The sequence below is a fragment of the Camelus dromedarius genome, chromosome 8, assembly GCF_036321535.1.
Source record: "Camelus dromedarius isolate mCamDro1 chromosome 8, mCamDro1.pat, whole genome shotgun sequence".
NCBI classification, from domain to species: domain Eukaryota; kingdom Metazoa; phylum Chordata; class Mammalia; order Artiodactyla; family Camelidae; genus Camelus; species Camelus dromedarius.
Genome location: NC_087443.1, coordinates 58,028,799 through 58,046,675, shown reverse-complemented (window position 1 = coordinate 58,046,675; position 17,877 = coordinate 58,028,799). Strand labels below are relative to the sequence as shown.

General features: G+C 39.0%; 1 protein-coding gene and 2 non-coding genes across 9 annotated transcripts in view; 2 read left to right on the top strand and 1 right to left on the bottom strand.

Moving 5' to 3' along the window:
* CWF19L1 (CWF19 like cell cycle control factor 1) overlaps positions 1-17,055 on the top strand; it is a 28,059-nt gene extending 11,004 nt beyond the window's left edge. For 2 of the 7 annotated variants that reach the window (XM_010974432.3, XM_031461597.2), the window contains exons 7-14: positions 1,085-1,169; positions 2,742-2,882; positions 3,788-3,902; positions 4,672-4,751; positions 12,632-12,841; positions 13,642-13,761; positions 14,212-14,309; positions 16,621-17,055. In XM_010974432.3, coding sequence (XP_010972734.1) covers positions 1,085-1,169; positions 2,742-2,882; positions 3,788-3,902; positions 4,672-4,751; positions 12,632-12,841; positions 13,642-13,761; positions 14,212-14,309; positions 16,621-16,765 — 994 coding nt within the window. In that variant the 3' untranslated portion in view covers positions 16,766-17,055. Of the gene's footprint in view, positions 1-1,084; positions 1,170-1,500; positions 1,644-2,741; positions 2,883-3,787; positions 3,903-4,671; positions 4,752-12,631; positions 12,842-13,026; positions 13,103-13,641; positions 13,762-14,211; positions 14,310-16,200; positions 16,342-16,620 lie in introns of those variants that run through there. The other 5 variants (XR_010381970.1, XM_031461599.2, XR_010381972.1 and 2 more) reach the window with 5 other exon arrangements.
* On the bottom strand, positions 5,529-5,601 carry TRNAA-UGC (transfer RNA alanine (anticodon UGC)). Its single transcript has one exon. It is a non-coding gene; the product is annotated as a tRNA-Ala (tRNA).
* LOC116156141 (small nucleolar RNA SNORA12) lies at positions 13,300-13,447 on the top strand. Its single transcript, XR_004139995.1, has one exon. It is a non-coding gene; the product is annotated as a small nucleolar RNA SNORA12 (small nucleolar RNA).
* Positions 17,056-17,877: the final 822 nt, after the last annotated feature.

Sequence of the window (17,877 nt, the reverse complement as noted above, 5' to 3'; positions counted from 1 at the left end):
ACCACTCTCAGATAGTTTAACAGTGGATACTGTTAGCAGTTTTTGAGGCTGCTGCACTGGTCACTACTCTCAGGGTATGTAGCTATTTTTCCTTAATGTCTTCATATATTGTTAAAACTTTTAATTGTAAGTAAGCTTGTTTCAGTCATCTTTAAAAGTTGGGGAAAGTTGCATACGAAGGAGCATGACTTTCACCATATACTGACATCAGTCCCATTTGTCAACAGTGAATGTTCTTACTATCTTTAAAAAAACAGGTTGCAGCAGGCAGACTGTATTTTGGTTTATTTGCTTTCAATACTGTGAATATAAAACATGTATTTGTGTATTTATTTAAAATGGTTTTATACTAGCTTTTTTAAAGATAAAATTGTATTTTGTGACAGATTCAGGAAATTTCTATAGCAGAAGGAAAGTAAAGAACTCTAAGGATTGATATCTGTATTAATAGTCAACTCACTAAATATAAGAAATATATATAACACCATTATTTTTTTTCTTTTAATTATAAATAATAGTTGCTTAATGTAGAATGCTTGTAAAACAGAAAAGCTCAAAAAAGTATTTTGGTATATGCAGTTCTCATTTTTTTTTTAAAAAAAACGTAGACACTCATGTATTTTTATATTTTTCCTAGAAAAATGAAATTATACTATATATTACTATTTGAAGCATGTTTTTTGCACTTAAAACTCACTTCTTTTTGGTTTTCATTATTATAGCCTTTGATTACACAAAAGAAGAGAGAATAGTATGATGGACCTTCCTGAACCTATCATCTAGCTCCAGCAATTATTTTGCCAATTTTCCAACTCTTTTAAAGCCAAAAGTTGGTTGTTGGTTTTTGTGTGTGTGTGTGTGTGTGTGTGCTTTTCAGATATGTGATCTCAATTTTTCCTAACAAGCACTGGGAAGTAGGGATGATTATCCTAGTAGATGGACAGGCAACATCTGAAATTGTTACTGGTGGTGATGGACTTGGGACCTGTGCTCTTTTCATAGCCTCACGGAGTCCACATATTTCATAACTGCAGATCAAAAGCAGTGTTTGTTGGTAACCTATTATCTCTCAAATATATTGTAGAAACCACATCGTTCTGCAGGAAAATGCACAGCATGCCACCAGATTCATAGCTCTGGCAAATGTTGGAAATCCAGAAAAGAAAAAGGTAAATTTTGAGTTTTTGGTGGTTGGTTAATATTCATTGTCTGCCTGATAAATGTTCCTCTTGCCCAGTTTAGCATTCAGATACTCTCTTATCCCCAACTGCAATGTCCCAGCACTTCAGTGACTTTACTCTCTGTAATGATGCAGGAATGAAAGGTCAGGTTTCCGTGGGCCCTTTGTAGGCTATTTTAGAGAAGGGTATGGGCAAATTGGCCCAATGGAATAAAGGCAGAATTTCAAAAGAATGATATTCCTTTCTTCTCACATCTATGTGGTTGCCTCTATAGGTATTTTTCATGAGTTTGATGGTATTCTTGCTTTGCTTCTTTTAGCAACTTCATTTAGCAGAAAGAATAAAATCCTCCCAAGGATTTACCTAAGCCCTCCTTGGCGCTGGGAAATCTTAGTGATACCTGGAATCTATCTTTGTACTGAAAAACAGTGCAGGCGAATGAAAAGAGAATATACCAGAAAAGTATGTAGTTTTCCTCACTTCTCTGAGAGCATTTCTAATCTGTAGCATGGGCCAAAAGCAGGATATTGTGGATTGGGATAGCTAAGATCAGAACAATCAGTCAAGTGGGAAAATTAGTAATTTGAAGATTATCCCACTATAATATGTCATAAACAATGTACATACAAAAGATAAGCAAATTCATATTTTGTTTTTTCCATAATATCTTAAGCTTTTGAGCCCAGTGCGTTCTTAGCAAGTTGAGTTTGTAATTTTCTTAACTGCCCTTTCAGGACTGAGTATCACTCATAGTATTTTTAGTCTCTTGCTTTACTCTCAGGGATATGTTAGCCTCAGCCCTAAGCAATGCATTCTTGAAGAGTGCACATTTTAAAATTTGGCTAGTGTTATTAAATTCATTTCAAAATTTTTGTTCCAGTTTATACTTAACCAGCAGTGTATGAGTTTGTTTTCTATCCACATTCTTGTTGGGTAGTGTCAAATTTTTATTACAGTTTTTGTTATCCTGATAGACAAAGATCATATACCATTGTTAATTAGTTGCATTTCCCTGGTAGTGAGGTTAAGCATCTATTTATATCTCATGTCAAGTTTTCAGTATTTGTGCCATGAATCCAAGATTCTAGATATTTATGGGAATATTTACTTTTTTGTGACTAGTCCCGAAGAAAATTTATCAGCATATATTGGAGAAATTGTATAAAATCAGAGATAAACACTAGGTTGTCCAATTTAGTTTTCGTAAGAAAAAAAGAAAGGCAGTGCAGTCGTTATTGACAAAGTACACAAAGATAAAGGACTCGGAAACAGAAGCAGTTTGTCTTGAAGGGTTATGGAGCAAGTCCTTCTGGGCCTTGCAGTGATAATTGTTTTGTGTGAGGGCTGGGGCTTAGATTAGTTGCTTGTTACTTCGTCAGCCTTCAGAGATCACTAAAATGGCATTGCTGTGGATATTGTAAACCACAGATGTGTTGGTTGCTGCTCTTTTAATCTTGCTCAGTTTTTGAAGCTTTATGTGAAATTTTCACAATAAAATAGGTTGATCGTATTTGCATAAATAGTGTTTCCCTTAATTTTATGTTTTTTTTTTCTCCAAAGTATCTTTATGCATTCAGTATCGTTCCTATGAAACTAATGGATGCAGCAGAACTGGTGAAACAGCCTCCAGACGTCACTGAAAACCCTTACAGAAAATCTGGAAAGGAAGCATCCGTAGGAAAGCAAATTCCTGCTCCTGAGGTATGTTCTGATTGAGAGGTGGCATTTTCTGGGCAGGATTGCCCATTGTAGCATCCTTTTCCTGGTTATATTTTAGTTCATAAGACAAATTTAATCCCCAGAATCTAAATCTTTTTTTGCTCTCTTTGGAAAATCATGGCGGTGGTTAGAAAGCCTTGGTAGGTTTCAAGAAAGTTCAGTGTTTGTTTTTTTTTAAATGGTAATTTGGGGTTAACAGTTTCATATTTTAAGTCTTTCTTTGCCTAAACTTGGTTCATATGTTAGGGCTACACATGTGAAGTCTTTCCTTGTCTAAAGTTAGCTCTATTAACTTTTTAGGCAGGTATCTAACTGCTTGGTAGCAGTGTAATTTGCTATTTTATAATGAGTGCTAATAGGTAAATGAGATTCACTCTGAAGAAATTTTTTAATAGTAGACTTTTCTGAAATTCATTTTTTTTCCCTCACTAAAGAAAGACCATCAAGTTCCCTTACTAGTATGTATGGTCTTCTTTCTCAGACTGTTTTTCTTTATGAGCAGTCTTCTTATCTTTTTAATTAAACTTCAGTTAAGAGTTATTTGACCTGTGAAATTGTAAGACTGCATTACAGCCATACTGAGAGAGAAAGGAAAAGGAATTTGGGTGGCTTCATACTGTTCTGTTTTAGACAAGAATTGCTGCATAACTTGCATTTTAATTTGCTTTTCCAAAGGGGTGAATTTGGTGGTAGCTTGGACAAGTGTTGAGAAGTATGACTGAGAGTTCAGGCATCAGGATTGGGAAGATACTTTTCTTCTCTAGAATACGCAGCAAGGGCCAGGAGGAAAGATAGACATGACATGCATGGCAAGAATGTTCCCTTGTATGTGGACGGTCTAACAGTTAGTTTAATAACGTTTACTCTTCTACCTTTGGCCATTCCAGGAGGAATCGGCCTGTCAATATTTCTTTGATTTAAATGAAAAGCAAGGAAGGAAGCGTTCATCTTCAGGCAGAGAGAGCAAATCTTCTCCTCACCCAAAGCAGCCTCGCAAACCTCGTAAGTACCTCCATTCCAGAGATCTCTTACCTGAACAATAACTATTATTTTGGGTCTTGTTTGGGAAGCAGCATTGCTAAGAAAGCCTCTTATGGCAGAAGAAGATTGTATATTCAGTCATTAGACCAATAGTAAATAGAATAGAATAGAATTTTTAAAATAAATAAATTAAACTAAATTAAATTCAGATATGGCCTGACTTTGAGGCTAAGGCTATTTCTGTAAGAACTATGGAAAAAGCTTCTTTCCTTCGTGTCTGTCAAACATGAGATTAGAAGCCTACAAAACCAATGTAGGTGCGTAAAATAATAGAATAATCAAACTAGTAGACAAGATTTATGGCTGTTTCATTGAGATCCTCTTTCTCCACCCTCTTGTTTCAAAGATGAAGAAGCTGACTTTGGGAGGGTAAACTGACTCCCAGGGTCATGTTGCTAGCTAGTGGCATAGTGGAACTAGAACTGGGGCTCCAGACACCCAGTTGAATGTTCTTTAATTGCAGCTGGTTGCCAGTTACATGCTGCTGTAGTCAATATGTGGTTATCACTTGTGGATCACCTACCTATGGATTGGTTACAAATTTGGAACTCTTAATAGAGGTTTAGTTTTATTGCTAATACTGATGGGGACAGGGATCAAGTAGACCCAACCTGTCGTGGCAGTGCTGTATCTGTACCAGTCTTTGCAGGATACAGAGATCAGACAGGGCTGAGTTTATAGGGTAGTTATATGCTGGAGGGCTTAACATTTGTCTTTCTTCCACATGAAGCTCAGCCTCCAGGACCCTGCTGGTTTTGCCTTGCCAGCCCTGAAGTGGAAAAGCATTTGGTGGTCAACATTGGGACACATGTGAGTTACTTCCATGGACCTTTTACAGAGAAGGAGATGTTTTCTATTAACTTTATTGAGTCAGTTTACATAAATCATAAAATTAGCCTACTTTAAGTGTACAATTCAGTGATTTTTAGTAAGCTTACCAATTGTACAACTATCATATAATACAGTTTTAGAACATGTTCATCCCTCCAGTAAGATTCCTCATGCCCAGTTACAGTTAGTCCCCATTCCCACCGTAAGCCCTGGGCAACCATTAGTCTGCTTTCTGTCTCCATTTCTGTCTGGACATTTCAGATAAATGGAATCATATAATGTGTGGTCTTTGTCTCTGGCTTCTTTTCCTTAGCATAATATTCTTGAGGCCCAGTCATGTAGTATGTGTTAGTTTTCTGTTCCTTCTTCTCATCAAGGAGTATTCCATTGTATGGATAGACTACATTTTGTCTATTTATTCAGTTGATGGACATTTGAATTGTTTCCGCTTTACAGCTATTAGTGAACATTTGCAAAATGTCTCTGTGTGAACATGTTTTTTTAAATTGAAGTGTAGTTGATTTATGATGTGTTAGTTTGAGATATACACAAAGTGATTTAGTTATACACACACACAGAGACACAGACACAGACACAGACACATACATATATATTCTATTTCAGCTTCTTTTCCATTACAGGTTATTGCAAGATATTGAATATACTTCCCTGTGCTATATAGTAGGTCCTTTTTTAAAGCTTTTTTTTTAAAGCTTATTTTTGGTGGAGGCGGTTAGGTTTATTTATTTTTTTCAGTGGAGAAACTGGGGATTGAACCCAGGACCTCCTGCATGCAAGGCATGCACTCTACCACTGAGCAATACCCTCCCCCTATCTATTTTATATGTAATAGTGTATATATCTTAATCTGAAACTCCTAATTTATCCCTCCCCACCCCCTGTCCTCTTTGGTAACCATTTGTTTTCTATGTCTGTAAGTCTATTTCTGCTTTGTAAATAAGTGTTTTTTTGTTTGTTTGTTTGTTTGTTTTTTAGTTTCCACATATAAATGATACCATTTGATATTTGTCTTTTTCTGTCTAACTTATGTCACTTACTATGATAATCTCTGGGTCCATCCATGTTGCTGCAAATGGCATTTTTTTAATCACTAAGTAATATTCCATTATATATGTATACCATATCTTCTTTATCCATTCATCTGTAGGTGGACATTTAGGTTGCTTCCATGTCTTGGCTATTGCAAACAGTGCTGCTATGAACATTAGGGTGCATGTATCTTTTCGAATTAGAGTTTTCTCAAGATATATGCCCAGGAGGGGGATTGCTGAATCATATGGTAACTATTTTTAGTTTTTTTAAGGAATCTCCATACTGTCCTCCATAGTGGCTGCACCAAATTTCATTCCCACTAACAGTGTAGTTGGGTTCCTTTTTCTCCACACCCTCTCCAGCTTTTATTATTTGCAGACTTTTTAATGATGGCTGTTGTGACTGGTGTAAGGTGCCTATTAGTATGCCTTCTTTGGAAAAATGTCTCTTTAGGTCTTCTCATTTTTTGATTGGGTTGTTTGGTTTTTTGATACTAAGCTGTATGAGCTGTTTGTATACTTTGGAAATTAATCCTTTGTCAGTTGCATTGTTTGCAATTATTTTCTCCCATTCCATACTTTGTCTTTGCGTCTTGTTTATGATTTCCTTTGCTCTGTAAAAGCTTTCAATTTAATTAAAAATGTAATTTTTTCATTTTTGCTTTTCTTTTCATTACTCTAGGATACAGATCCAAAGAAAATAATGTCAAAGAGTGTTCTACCTATGTTTTTCCTTAGGAGTTATAGAGTATGCTGTCTTATATTTAATCCATTTAATGTAAGACTTTAATTCATTTTGAGTTTATTTTTGTATATGGTGTTAGAGAATGTTCTAATTTCATTCTTTTACATGTAGCTGTTCAGTTTTCCCAGTACCACTTATTGAAGAGACTGTCTTTTCTTCACTGTATATATTTGCCTCCTTTGCTGTAGATTAATTGGCCTTAAGTGTGTGGGTTTACTTCTCGGCTTTCTATCCTGTTCCGTTGATCTATGTGTCTCTTTTCGTGCCAGTACCATACTGTTTTAATTATCGTAGCTTTGTAGTATAGTCTGAAGTCTGGGAGTGTGATTCCTCCAGTTCTGTTATTCTTTCTCAAGATTGTTTTGGCTATTCAGATCTATTGTGTTTCCATACAAATTAAAAATTTTTTGTTCCATTCTGTGAAAAACAATGCCATTGGTAATTTGATAGGGATTGCATTGAATCTGTATATTGCCTTGAGTAGTATTATAATTTTAACAGTATTGATTCTTCCAGTCCAAGAACATGGTATATCTTAGTCATCTTCCAGCTTTGTCATCAGCATCTTACAGTTTTCCAAATAAAGTCTTGCCTCCTTAGGTAGTTTTATTCTTAGGTGTTTTATTCTTTTTGATGTGATAGTAAATGGATTGTTTCCTTAATTTCTTTTCTAATATTTTATTGTTAATATATAGAAATGCAGCAGATTTCTGTATTTAATTTTATATCCTGTAACTTTACCAAATTCATTGATGAGCTCTAGTAGTTTTTTGGTGGTGTCTTTAGGGTTTTCTATGTATAGTATCATGTCATGCAGTCATGGTTTTACTTCTTTTCCAATTTGGATTCTTTTGGTTTCTTTTTCTTCTCTGATTGCTGTGGCTAGGATTTCTAAAACTATGTTGAATAAAAGTGGTGAGAGTCGTCATCCTTATCTTGTTCCTGATCTTAGAGGAAATGCTTTCAGCTTTCCACCTTTGAGTATGATGTGAGCTGTGGGTTTGTCATATGTGGCCTTTATTATGTTGAGGTATGTTCCCACTTGATCCTGGCATATGATCCTTTTAATGTATTGTTGGAGTTGATTTGCTAATTAGTATTTTGTTGAGGGTTTTTGCACCTATGTTCATCAATTATACTGGACTGTAATTTTCTCTTTTTGTGATATCTTTTTCTGGTTTTGGTATCAGGGTGATGATGGCCCCATAGAATGAGTTTGGAAGTGTTCCTTCTCTGCAATTTTTTAGAATAGTTTCTGAAAGATAGGCAATAGCTCTTCTCTAAATATTTGGTAGAATTCTCCTGTGAAGCCATCTGGTCCTGGACTTCTATTTGTTGGGAATTTTTAAATTACTGATTCAATTTCAGTACTGGTAATTAGTCTGTTCATGTTTTCTGTTTCTTCCTGGTTCAGTCTTGGGAGATTGTACCTTTCTAAGAATTTGTCTATTTCTTCTAGGTTGTCCATTTTATTGGCCTATCATTGCTTGTAGTAGCCTCTTATGATTTTATGTTGTTCCTTTGTCTGGAACATATTCCTCTGCCTCCTCATTTTGTCTAAATTTCTATTTGTATTTTTATGTACGTGGTAGGTTAGTTAAGTTTCTTGACCTTGGATAAATGGCCCTCTGTAGGATATGTCCTATGGGTCCTAGCAGTGCACTCCCCTCTTGTCACCCAAGGGCCAGAGGCTAGCTGGTCCCAATGGTAGGGTCTGACCTATGTTTGCAGACTCATTCTGCAGGCTGCAGGATCATAGTTTTCTTGCTTCTGGTGTCTGCCTAATGGTAGGTGAAGCTGGTCTAGAGGCTTGTGCAGGCTTCCTGGTGGGAGGGGCTGGTGTCTGTCCACTGGTGGGTGGAGCTGGGTCTTGGCCCTCTGGTAAGCAAGGCCTTGTTTGGGAGTGTGTCTTGAGTTGGCTGTGGGCTCAGGAAGTCTTCAGGAAGTCTGCTGATGGGAGGGGATGTATCCCCACCCAGTTAGTTGTTTGGCCTGAGGTGTCCCAGCCCTGGAGCCTACCAGGATGTTGGGTGGGGCCAGGTCTTGGTACTAATGACCCAGGCAAGATGTCAGCCTCCAGGAAGGAGAGTTCATGCAGATGAATACTCCCGAAATGTCTGCCAACGTGTCTGTGTCCCGAGAGTGAGCCACAGCCACCCTGTGCCTTCCCAGGAGACCCTCCAAGACCAGTAAGTAGGCCTGGCCAGGGTCCCATGAAATTATGGCTTTTGCCCTTGGTCCTGGTGAGCATAAGATTTTGTGTGCATCATTTAGTAGTGAAGTCCCTATTTCCCCGAGTCCCATGGAGCTCATACAGTTAAGCTCTGCTGGCCTTCAAAGCCATATACTCTGGGGGCTCCTCTTCCTGGTGCCGGACCCCCGGGTTAGGGAGCCTAATGTGGGGCTTAGAACTCTCACTTCTGTGGGGGAATCTCTGCAATACAGTTTTTCTCCAATATGTGGGTTGCCCCCTGGGGTGTATGGAATTTGATTATATTGCGACTCTGTCCCTCCTACCTGTCTTGTTGTGATTTCTTCTTTATGTCTTTAGTTATGGAAGATCATTTCCAGTAGGGTCCAGTCTTTTACTGATGATTGTTCTGCAGTTAGTTGTGATTTTGGTGTGTTTGTGAGAGGAGGTGAGCTCTGGCTCCTTCTTGAACATATATTTTCATTTCTTTTTGGCTGGACACCTAAGAAGTGGAATTTCTTGTAGATTTGTGTTTCATTTTTTTTAAGAAACTGCCAAGCTATTTTCCAAAATGGCTGTATTGTCTTGTTTTCCCACCAGCAATGTATGAGGGTTCCTGTTTTTCTACATCCTTGCCAACATTTGTTATTGTCTGTCTTTTTTGATTATAGCAGTTCTCCTGTAGTTTAATAGAGCCAGTTTCAAAAGCTTGGTCCCTCCTTGCCTCCTCTCTGACGAATAGGTGTGGATCTCCTGGGGTGCTACTCTTATATAATCCTTGAACTTTCTGTATTTTTAGTCCATACTACTTGGGAGTGATGAGTTGCTTTTATTAATTACTATTTAAAACAGGGATTTTCTTTGTCCCGAAAAAGGAATCCTTTGTTGCCTATATATTCATATTGGGTTAAAAATGTTGGTATTCTTATATCTTCAGGTTTAGAACTTTGCATTTGTTAATTTTTATCTATAGCAATTATGTAAGGTTGGGACTGATTCATAGTAACTAATTATATAAAAGACTAGAGTAATAGATTCTGTTTTGCCTAGTAGTAGAGGATATAGCTTTCTAATGACAGGAATACCTACATCCACATTCCTGGTATGGGTATCTGGGAACCCAAGATGATAATTATAAAGTTGCCCAGTAAGCACTGAATCAGACTATGAGAACTGGATGATCTAGAGGGTGATTTTACTCAGGCTGTGAAAAACTGATGAACTATGTGTGTCTCACAGTAAAGTCATCTGGCTTCAGATTTCCTCAGATACTTTTCCTTGGGCAGGGCTTGATTAGGTATTAAGTAATATTTACTAGGCTTTGACCCTCATTTCTCTGGGACCCATATTGACAAGTATCCTTTTTCATTCACTTAGAATGAAGAAAGCTTAATTTTCACAGTACATTTGCACCTTAGTCACCCATGACTAGATCGGCTTTTTCCCAAGGTTCCTGAGGGAAATATTTACAAACATTTCTTAGCATGTGATGCTTCTGCAGACAGATACTTTCATCTGGTTTTCATTGATTTGTTCTAATTTTGGTTTCTGGGGATGGCCTTTTCTTTAACTTATCCTGACAATCCTGACTGAGGGCCCTTTCCTGAGGCCTCCTATAGACTGACCAGAGCCTCAGTGTCATCTTACACTTTTAAGTCACATCCTTCTCCTGCCATTGTTGTTTCTGACAGAGGAGTCCCAGTCTTAATTTGTGTGTCTTGGTCATTGGCACACTCCTTTCTTTAGAGGGAGCACTTATGGGGTCAAGGCCTGCAACACAGTTGGGCCAGGGAGCCTGTGGATGAACCCTTAAGTGAGAAGCAAACTTGAAAAGTTCTTGCTTTTACAGGGATGCCCTTTTTGGATTATCTCTCTTGGACCTTGTTTTCCTCCTTGGGTTAGTTTATTCCATCGTTCTTTCCCACACAATTTGTACGGTAAGACAGACTTCAGACTGCCTTCTGTTTGGAAAGCTTCAATAGGTTCACAGTGCAGGGGAAAGAGATTTGGATTGGGTGACTTGGCTCTGTGCTGCTCTGGGCCACTGGGAGAAATGGCCTTTTCTTGCAGTTCACCCTTCTGTTGCCCAGGGTATCTGACTCAGGGTCTGAGCCTGGGGGATAATAAAGGAAATGTGTTTGCTTCTCATCTCAGCTTGAAGCTAAAGAGACAAAATACATTTCTGGTGTTAATTGTGGCCTAGCTCGGTAGCCCAAATAGGAGGTCACATGAGGATTTTAGTCTAGTCTGCCTAGTAATCACGTTTACATTTACCTGTGCTGTTCTTTGTTGATAGAAACCTCTTGGGAACCTCTGGTGACCTGTGGGTGTCTGGCAAAGGGTTTGGTGTCCCTTCTTGTAACTATTCCTCTTGATCTCCTTTCACTACTTCCTTCCCCTGGTTTTCTCAGTCTTTGCCCTGCCTTCCTCAAGGGATATACGTGGAACCGTGCTGATGGCCCATGGCTACAAATTGGTAAAAGGATGGGTGGACTGCTAAGAGATCAGACTAACTACTGCAAAATCCATGCATTTTACTGGGGGAGAAACATTCATTCAGGTCCTATTTATACATTTGAGATATAATTGGAGGTAACCCAAGTACAAAACAGATTAGAAGGCAAGAGTTTGAAAGGGAGGGAGGAGACTGGGCAAGAACTGAAAAGTCCTGCCTCCAGGGGTGCTACTTAGTCTAGACCAGGAACCTTCTTCAGTAGCCTCGATGCACATCACAATATAAAAACTATGATGGTAACCTCCCTGACATAAAGGAAAGGCTAGAAAACTCAGGCTTCTAGAGTAACCTTTTAAAACAAACACAGTGAAAAATGGTTATTTTAAAAATTTTAAAAATATTTTAGTGCTTATGAGGTTTTGATAAACTTTTGTCTTTTGGGAAATTAACTCTGAACACAGCTACATGTGTTCAGTCTTCTGCCAAGTAGATCATAGATGATCATGCTTTAGTTTCTGATACCTATCCTGTAACTCTATTGAACTTTCTCAGTGTGCATGAAAAATAAATGACTCTTTCCTTCAGCCTTGACTTCAAACCCACCACTCTAAAGCTATCATTTGGATTTTTTTTCTAAAGCTCTAGTACCTTCATTTGCCTGCATCAATATTCACTGGCCCTTTCTCTACTCACTCAGTGTCTTCCTTCAAAGAAAGTCCGAGTAGTAGAGCAGTCTTGCACGTTTAGGTTTTGGCAGAAATATTTTTAGCTGCTATTTAGCTGCCGACATCCATTGTAGGGAAGCATAGTTTTCTTTGGTATACCTGAGTTTGAGGTTTCTCCTTCTTCCTCCCACCCCATTAGATTATATGTGCTTTCATTTTGTAGAGGTTAGTCAGCAACTTAAGGCTGTAGGGACATTGGATGCTAATCACATCATCTTAGCCTTTTTCGTGAGCCCAGGGGTTGTAGTTAGGGGTGGGATTAGATGCCACTGAAGGGAAGGTGGTCATTTTGAAGTCAGAAATGATGTCTTTCTGTGGCTGAAGGTGACAGTAACTGAAAAAATTTGTTTTCAAGTTTGGAGCCTGGAAGGGGAAAATGAACTGTTTATTTCCACCTCCTTCGGCTCTGGTGTGTTTGTTGCCAAAAGCCTATCTATATGCTGTTCATTTGTTCCCAGCTTATTGGATACTTGCAGAGAAATTTGTTGTATCTAATCTTGTTCTTCAGCAGGTACTTGAGAAAATTGGTGTTATTACCTCTAAAATCAGATTTTACAAGTGGAGAATTTCTATTGATAGCCTCTTGACTACTTTTTTCCACACCCTCGGGCTCACTATTTGTAAAGGCTTTTCTCTCTGGAGAATCACACGTGTGGTATTGACGTCTCGCTTCTGTGTGCTTCCTCTTCAGTGCTACCTTGCCCTGGCCAAAGGAGGCTTATCTGATGATCATGTCCTCATCCTGCCCATTGGACACTACCAGTCAGTGGTGGAGCTTTCAGCAGAGGTGGTGGAAGAGGTGGAGAAGTATAAGGCTACACTGAGGCGGTTCTTTAAGAGTCGAGGGAAATGCTGTGTTCTATTTGAGAGAAATTTTAAGAGCCATCACCTCCAGCTACAGGTAGGTGGTCTCTGCCTAGGAACTTGGAAGGGCTGTATGGGGACCTGGATATTGATAAATATTTAAGAAATGTTAATTTAATTCTTATTTTTAATTAATGCTTAAATACCTGATTCTAATATAAGATTAAGTATTTAAATATTTAATATGAATCTTTATATTAATATATAATGTTCATTTAAAAGGTTAAAGAGTCTCTGGTGATAACTCCAGAGATTTCACAGGGAAGTGAACGGTCAATACAAGCAAACAGCACAGACAGTAAGTGCCTTATGAGAAAGGGAGTGGGTAGTTGAGGAAAGTTCCAAGAAAGATTTGGGCCTTGATAGGTAGAGCTTGGAAGAGAGTGGGTGTTTTGTGTGCAGCCCAGCATGAATGACAGCTCAGAGGTAGGAAATAGTCTCAGAGCCTGCAAAGGGCTCACAGCTCAGAAATTCAGATTGTTATGGATAATTTGTAGTTGTGGTAGTTTTCTTTCTGGCACATTTGTTAAGTTTTCAGATGGGCCTGACTCTGCCACATATATCATATAGGAGCTGGCAAAGGCTTGATGACAGAGAGATCTCTTCCTAGCCTTTCCCGTATCACAGATAGGCTCCCACATGTGGCAGGCAATCTCATAAGTTTAAGTCCTTAAAGGCAGGCTGATGTAGACCTGTCTGGCCTGAGGAGAAATCTTGGCTGAGGGGTGTTTCCCCACCCCTGTGATGGATTTGCTACTTCTCAGGGACTGTGCAGAAGGCATTACCTCTCTGGGACCTGCTCAAAGAATTTCTCCTATCCCCCTGCAACCCCCCAAGGTCGTTCCTGTACCACTCAGCCGCTGCACTACTGATGACATTAAAGATGCCTTCATTACTCAGGCACAGGAGCAACAGATAGAGCTGTTGGAAATCCCAGAGCACTCTGACATCAAGCAGGTAAAACAGGAGGGGAAGGTGGTATTCAGAGAGAAGTAAAGACCTGATTTCTGACATGTTGAGCCTGAGGTACTATCAAGGCATTCAAAAAATGTTAAATAGGCAGGTGACAGCCGGGTACTAGAGCACAGGGTGTTGATTAGACTGCAGACAAAGATGGCATTATAACAATGCCTCAGTGCTTTCCTGGGAAGAACAAGAAGTTAGAAATTTCCTGAGACAGGAACTTAGAAAGGTGGGTGCCACTGGGGGGATCTTTATAATAGCTGCCATTTTGGCCTTTTATACTCTTGTTCCATTTAGTGTCTTGGGATCCGTATCTGCTCAAATCCTTTTTCTTATACTTCTAAATTGAATTCCTTGCCAGATTAAAGCTTTTAAGAGATGAGCTAGGATTTTCGATTTTTAAAGCACAAATTGCATGTCCTCATACTACTCTGTTTACTTTAGATTGCACAGCCAGGAGCAGCATATTTTTATGTTGAACTAGACACAGGAGAGAAACTTTTCCATAGAATTAAAAAGAATTTCCCTTTGCAGTTTGGAAGGTTTGTATATTTTTCTTATTTTAAATGTGTTTTCGCTAGACCTACTCTGAACCAAGTAGTGGGCTGCATGGCCAATTGAATAAAAAGCCAAACAAGAAACAATCCTTGCCGCAAGGAACCAGGAGTCTTAGGGCAAGTCAGGTATTTATGTATATGACAATAATGTAATGCAGAATGTAGAAAATACCATAAGAAAGTTTTGAGGAATGATGTACTTTAGACATTCAGAGAAGGGAAAGCTCATTTCTGCTTGGTGGAAGGCGTCATGACAGGGCTGAAGTGGAGCCTGAGAGATAGATTTAGAGGGTAAGCGTTGGCATGTGAGCATTCTAGCCTAAGGGAGGAATATGCTACCATTAATAAACGTATGCTCTGTGCTAGACACAGTGCCAAGAACTTTCCATGCATTGCTTCATTTAATCTTACCAACTCTATAGGGTAGGTACTGTCAGCCCAATTTACCAGTGTGGAGAATGAGGCTCTGGAGCAGTGCCCAATAGAACTTTCCACAATGATGGGCATGTTCTGTGAATCTACACTGTCCAAACAGTAATCATAGCTATATCAGTAATGACTAGTGAGCACTTGAAATGTGGCTAATGTGGCTGAGGATATCAATTTTTAACTTAATTGCAATTAGATAGGATTAAATTTAAATACCTGTGTCTGGCTAGTGGCTTCTATAGTGGACAGCATGGCTCTAGAGTGGTTAAGGAGCTTGTCCATGGTCACACAATGACCTGACCTGCTGGACCCCAAAATGTGAGGTCTTAACCTCATTACTCTGTAGTGTCCTAGAAGTCTGGATGAGGCTTCAGAAATTTCTGCTCCTCATATCATGCAGAACATGATGCAAAACCGTACAGGGAGTGGTATAAATTAGGCAAAGACTGAAGGCAGGAATTTGCTGACAAGAAGAGAAAGAGTATGGAGGGGAGCTGAAAATATGCAGAATAGATTATCTGATGCTGGTGTCTGTGATTTGCAGCAGTTTTTTCCCCCTAGTTAGAACTGAGCTTGGAGTCAACTTTGAACCCTTTCGGACCAATATGGAAAGCCCCCAAGAGATTGCCACTATTGGATATGTCCAGAAAATGTAGTCTACATTTTCAAAAAGATAATTAATAAATGAGAACAAGTGTGTCAGGAGCTTCAGACATCTGACATTATCTTTGTGTTGCTGTTTCAGCTACAGGCACAGTTGTGGACACTGATGACATGGACACATGACTGCAGACATGCACAGGCACATAAGCTCACACAAGAGAGATTCTTTAAAGGATTTTGTGCTCTTGATAGTTGATTATATTTTCAACATTGAGTATTTTTCAAAATAGTGACTTATAGTTACATAGCATTTCATAGTTAACAGAATATTTGAGAAAACATCTTTTTTTCCTGCTATATGAGAGGGTTGGTTCTATCTTCATTTTACAGGTGAAGAGGTAGGCTCACAGTCTGCCCAGGGAACTAGAACTTGAGCTTAGGTCCTTTGACTTTTAGAAGTTTCATGTAATTTGTTTTCGACCTGTTTACTGTAGCTTCAAAGTGGAAAGTGAACAATATATATGTGTACAAATAGAGTTATTTCTAATCTATCAAAATAAGTAAAATGGAAAGCGGTGGCATTTAGGAGGTAGCTTGTGTGTGTGGTTGTTTGTTGCCATGGAGCCTGTGCTGTTGTGCCTCTGTAGGCCCAAGTGTGCTAGGAGGAGAGGCAGAAAGTCAAAGTGAGTTGATACCAGGTGCCTGACTTTTGACCATGCCCTCAGCAAACTCCTGGCCTAAGTGAGATGACAAAACAAGAGTTTAAGGCAGGGTGTAATCACAGCTAGTTTGGTGCTTTGTGTTACCTCCATATATCAGAAAACCCTTATTTTGCATTTCATAGGTGAGGAAATCAAAACACAGAGACGAAGTAATCTGTTCAAGTCATAGACAGCACGTGGCAAAGCTAGGAATGGAATCCAGTGTCTGATCTTTCTGATACCAAGGCCTGACCACTTTCTACTGTGTCATGTTGCTTCTCTAGGTACCAACAATGTAGTTCCAAGCTGTTCTGAGAAGTAAATGGGACTTGAGGGGTTAGAGAAGAGTAAGACCTGAGCTGGTCACTTAAAACAGGTGTGATTTTGATAGAATGGCAGAGATGGCATTCAGGGCAGAGAAAATGGTATGAGCAAAGTCAGAGGAATTTGCATACCTTCTTTGGGTGATGCTGAGGAGAGCTCTCTGGCTGGAGGGGAATAATGGAAGGAGGGGGTTTGGGGCTGACACTGTTTGTTTTGACTTCTTTGTGTTCTTTCTGCAGGGAGGTTCTGGCCAGTGAAGCCATTCTTAATATTCCTGACAAGTCTGACTGGAGGCAGTGTCAGAGCAGCAAGGAAGAGGAGGAGACCCTGGCTCACCGCTTCCGGAAAGACTTTGAGCCCTTTGACTTCACTCTGGATGACTAAGCAAAGGGAAAAGCACTATATGAACTTCACAGGAAGTAATAGCAGCCTGTTTTTTAAGAAATTGCAGTCTCCCGTGGGGACTGTTACCCTGCCTCTTTTTTGTGTATTCCCATGGAACCTGCCTGCAGCAAGAGGCCTAAGATTGAATATTTTTTGAAAAAGTCTCATTCTAGGATGAAGATCTTATGTTAAAAGCATGTCTGTCATCCAGCTCCAAGTACCGCTTGTGTTTATGAACATTTTCAAAAACATTTAAACTATCAAATAAAATCCAAATGCTTGCTTTTTCAGGGTTGGGAAGTATCTTGTGTTCATGTTACCTATAACCATTGAAATGAAGTAGTGTGTGGTAATAGTAGGAGGGGCCAGGGCTTTAGGCCCAGCTGTTATCCCAGGATCTTACAGGTAGCTTCTCTCTCAGCACCCAGGATGGAGAAGGGACCCACAGCCTTTGTCGTTTTTCTCTCATAGCATTCATCTTACTGATATAAAAGAGCTCACTCAGTCCTTCAGCAAATATTTAACTCCTGTGTGCATGCATTTTTCTAGGCTCTGGGAGTATAGCCATGTCCCAACATTATCCCTATTGTCCTAGAATTTACATTCTTTTTTTTTTTTAACTGAAGTATAGTTGGTTACACTGTGTCAATTTCTGGTATACAGTACAATGTCCCAGTCATGCATATACATACATATATTCGTTTTCATATTCTTTTTCACAGAATTTACATTCTAGTTGGAAAGAAAGGGAGCAGATTTTTAAAAAGATGAGTTCTACTTAGGTACTGAATATTAGTTGCTGTTTGATAGTTATAAATTCATGGAGATCTGGGTTGATGATATTTGGTGTCTAGAAAGATTAAGCAAAGTGGTTTGGGGAAGGTAACATAATAAAAATGTGATACTATTTATTTCTAATTTTCATGACTAAAATAGTTTTTTGCTCTGGAGGCAAAAATCTGAGCTGTCTGAGGTTTTGAGTCCAGACAGGGTTCCGAGGATCATCAGGTGTTGTACACCCAGCAAACGAGGGCTTCGTGCTATTAGAACAACCTATGCCACAATTATCTGTGCAATCTGCCTAGTTATAAGGGACATGCTCTTAGAGTTGT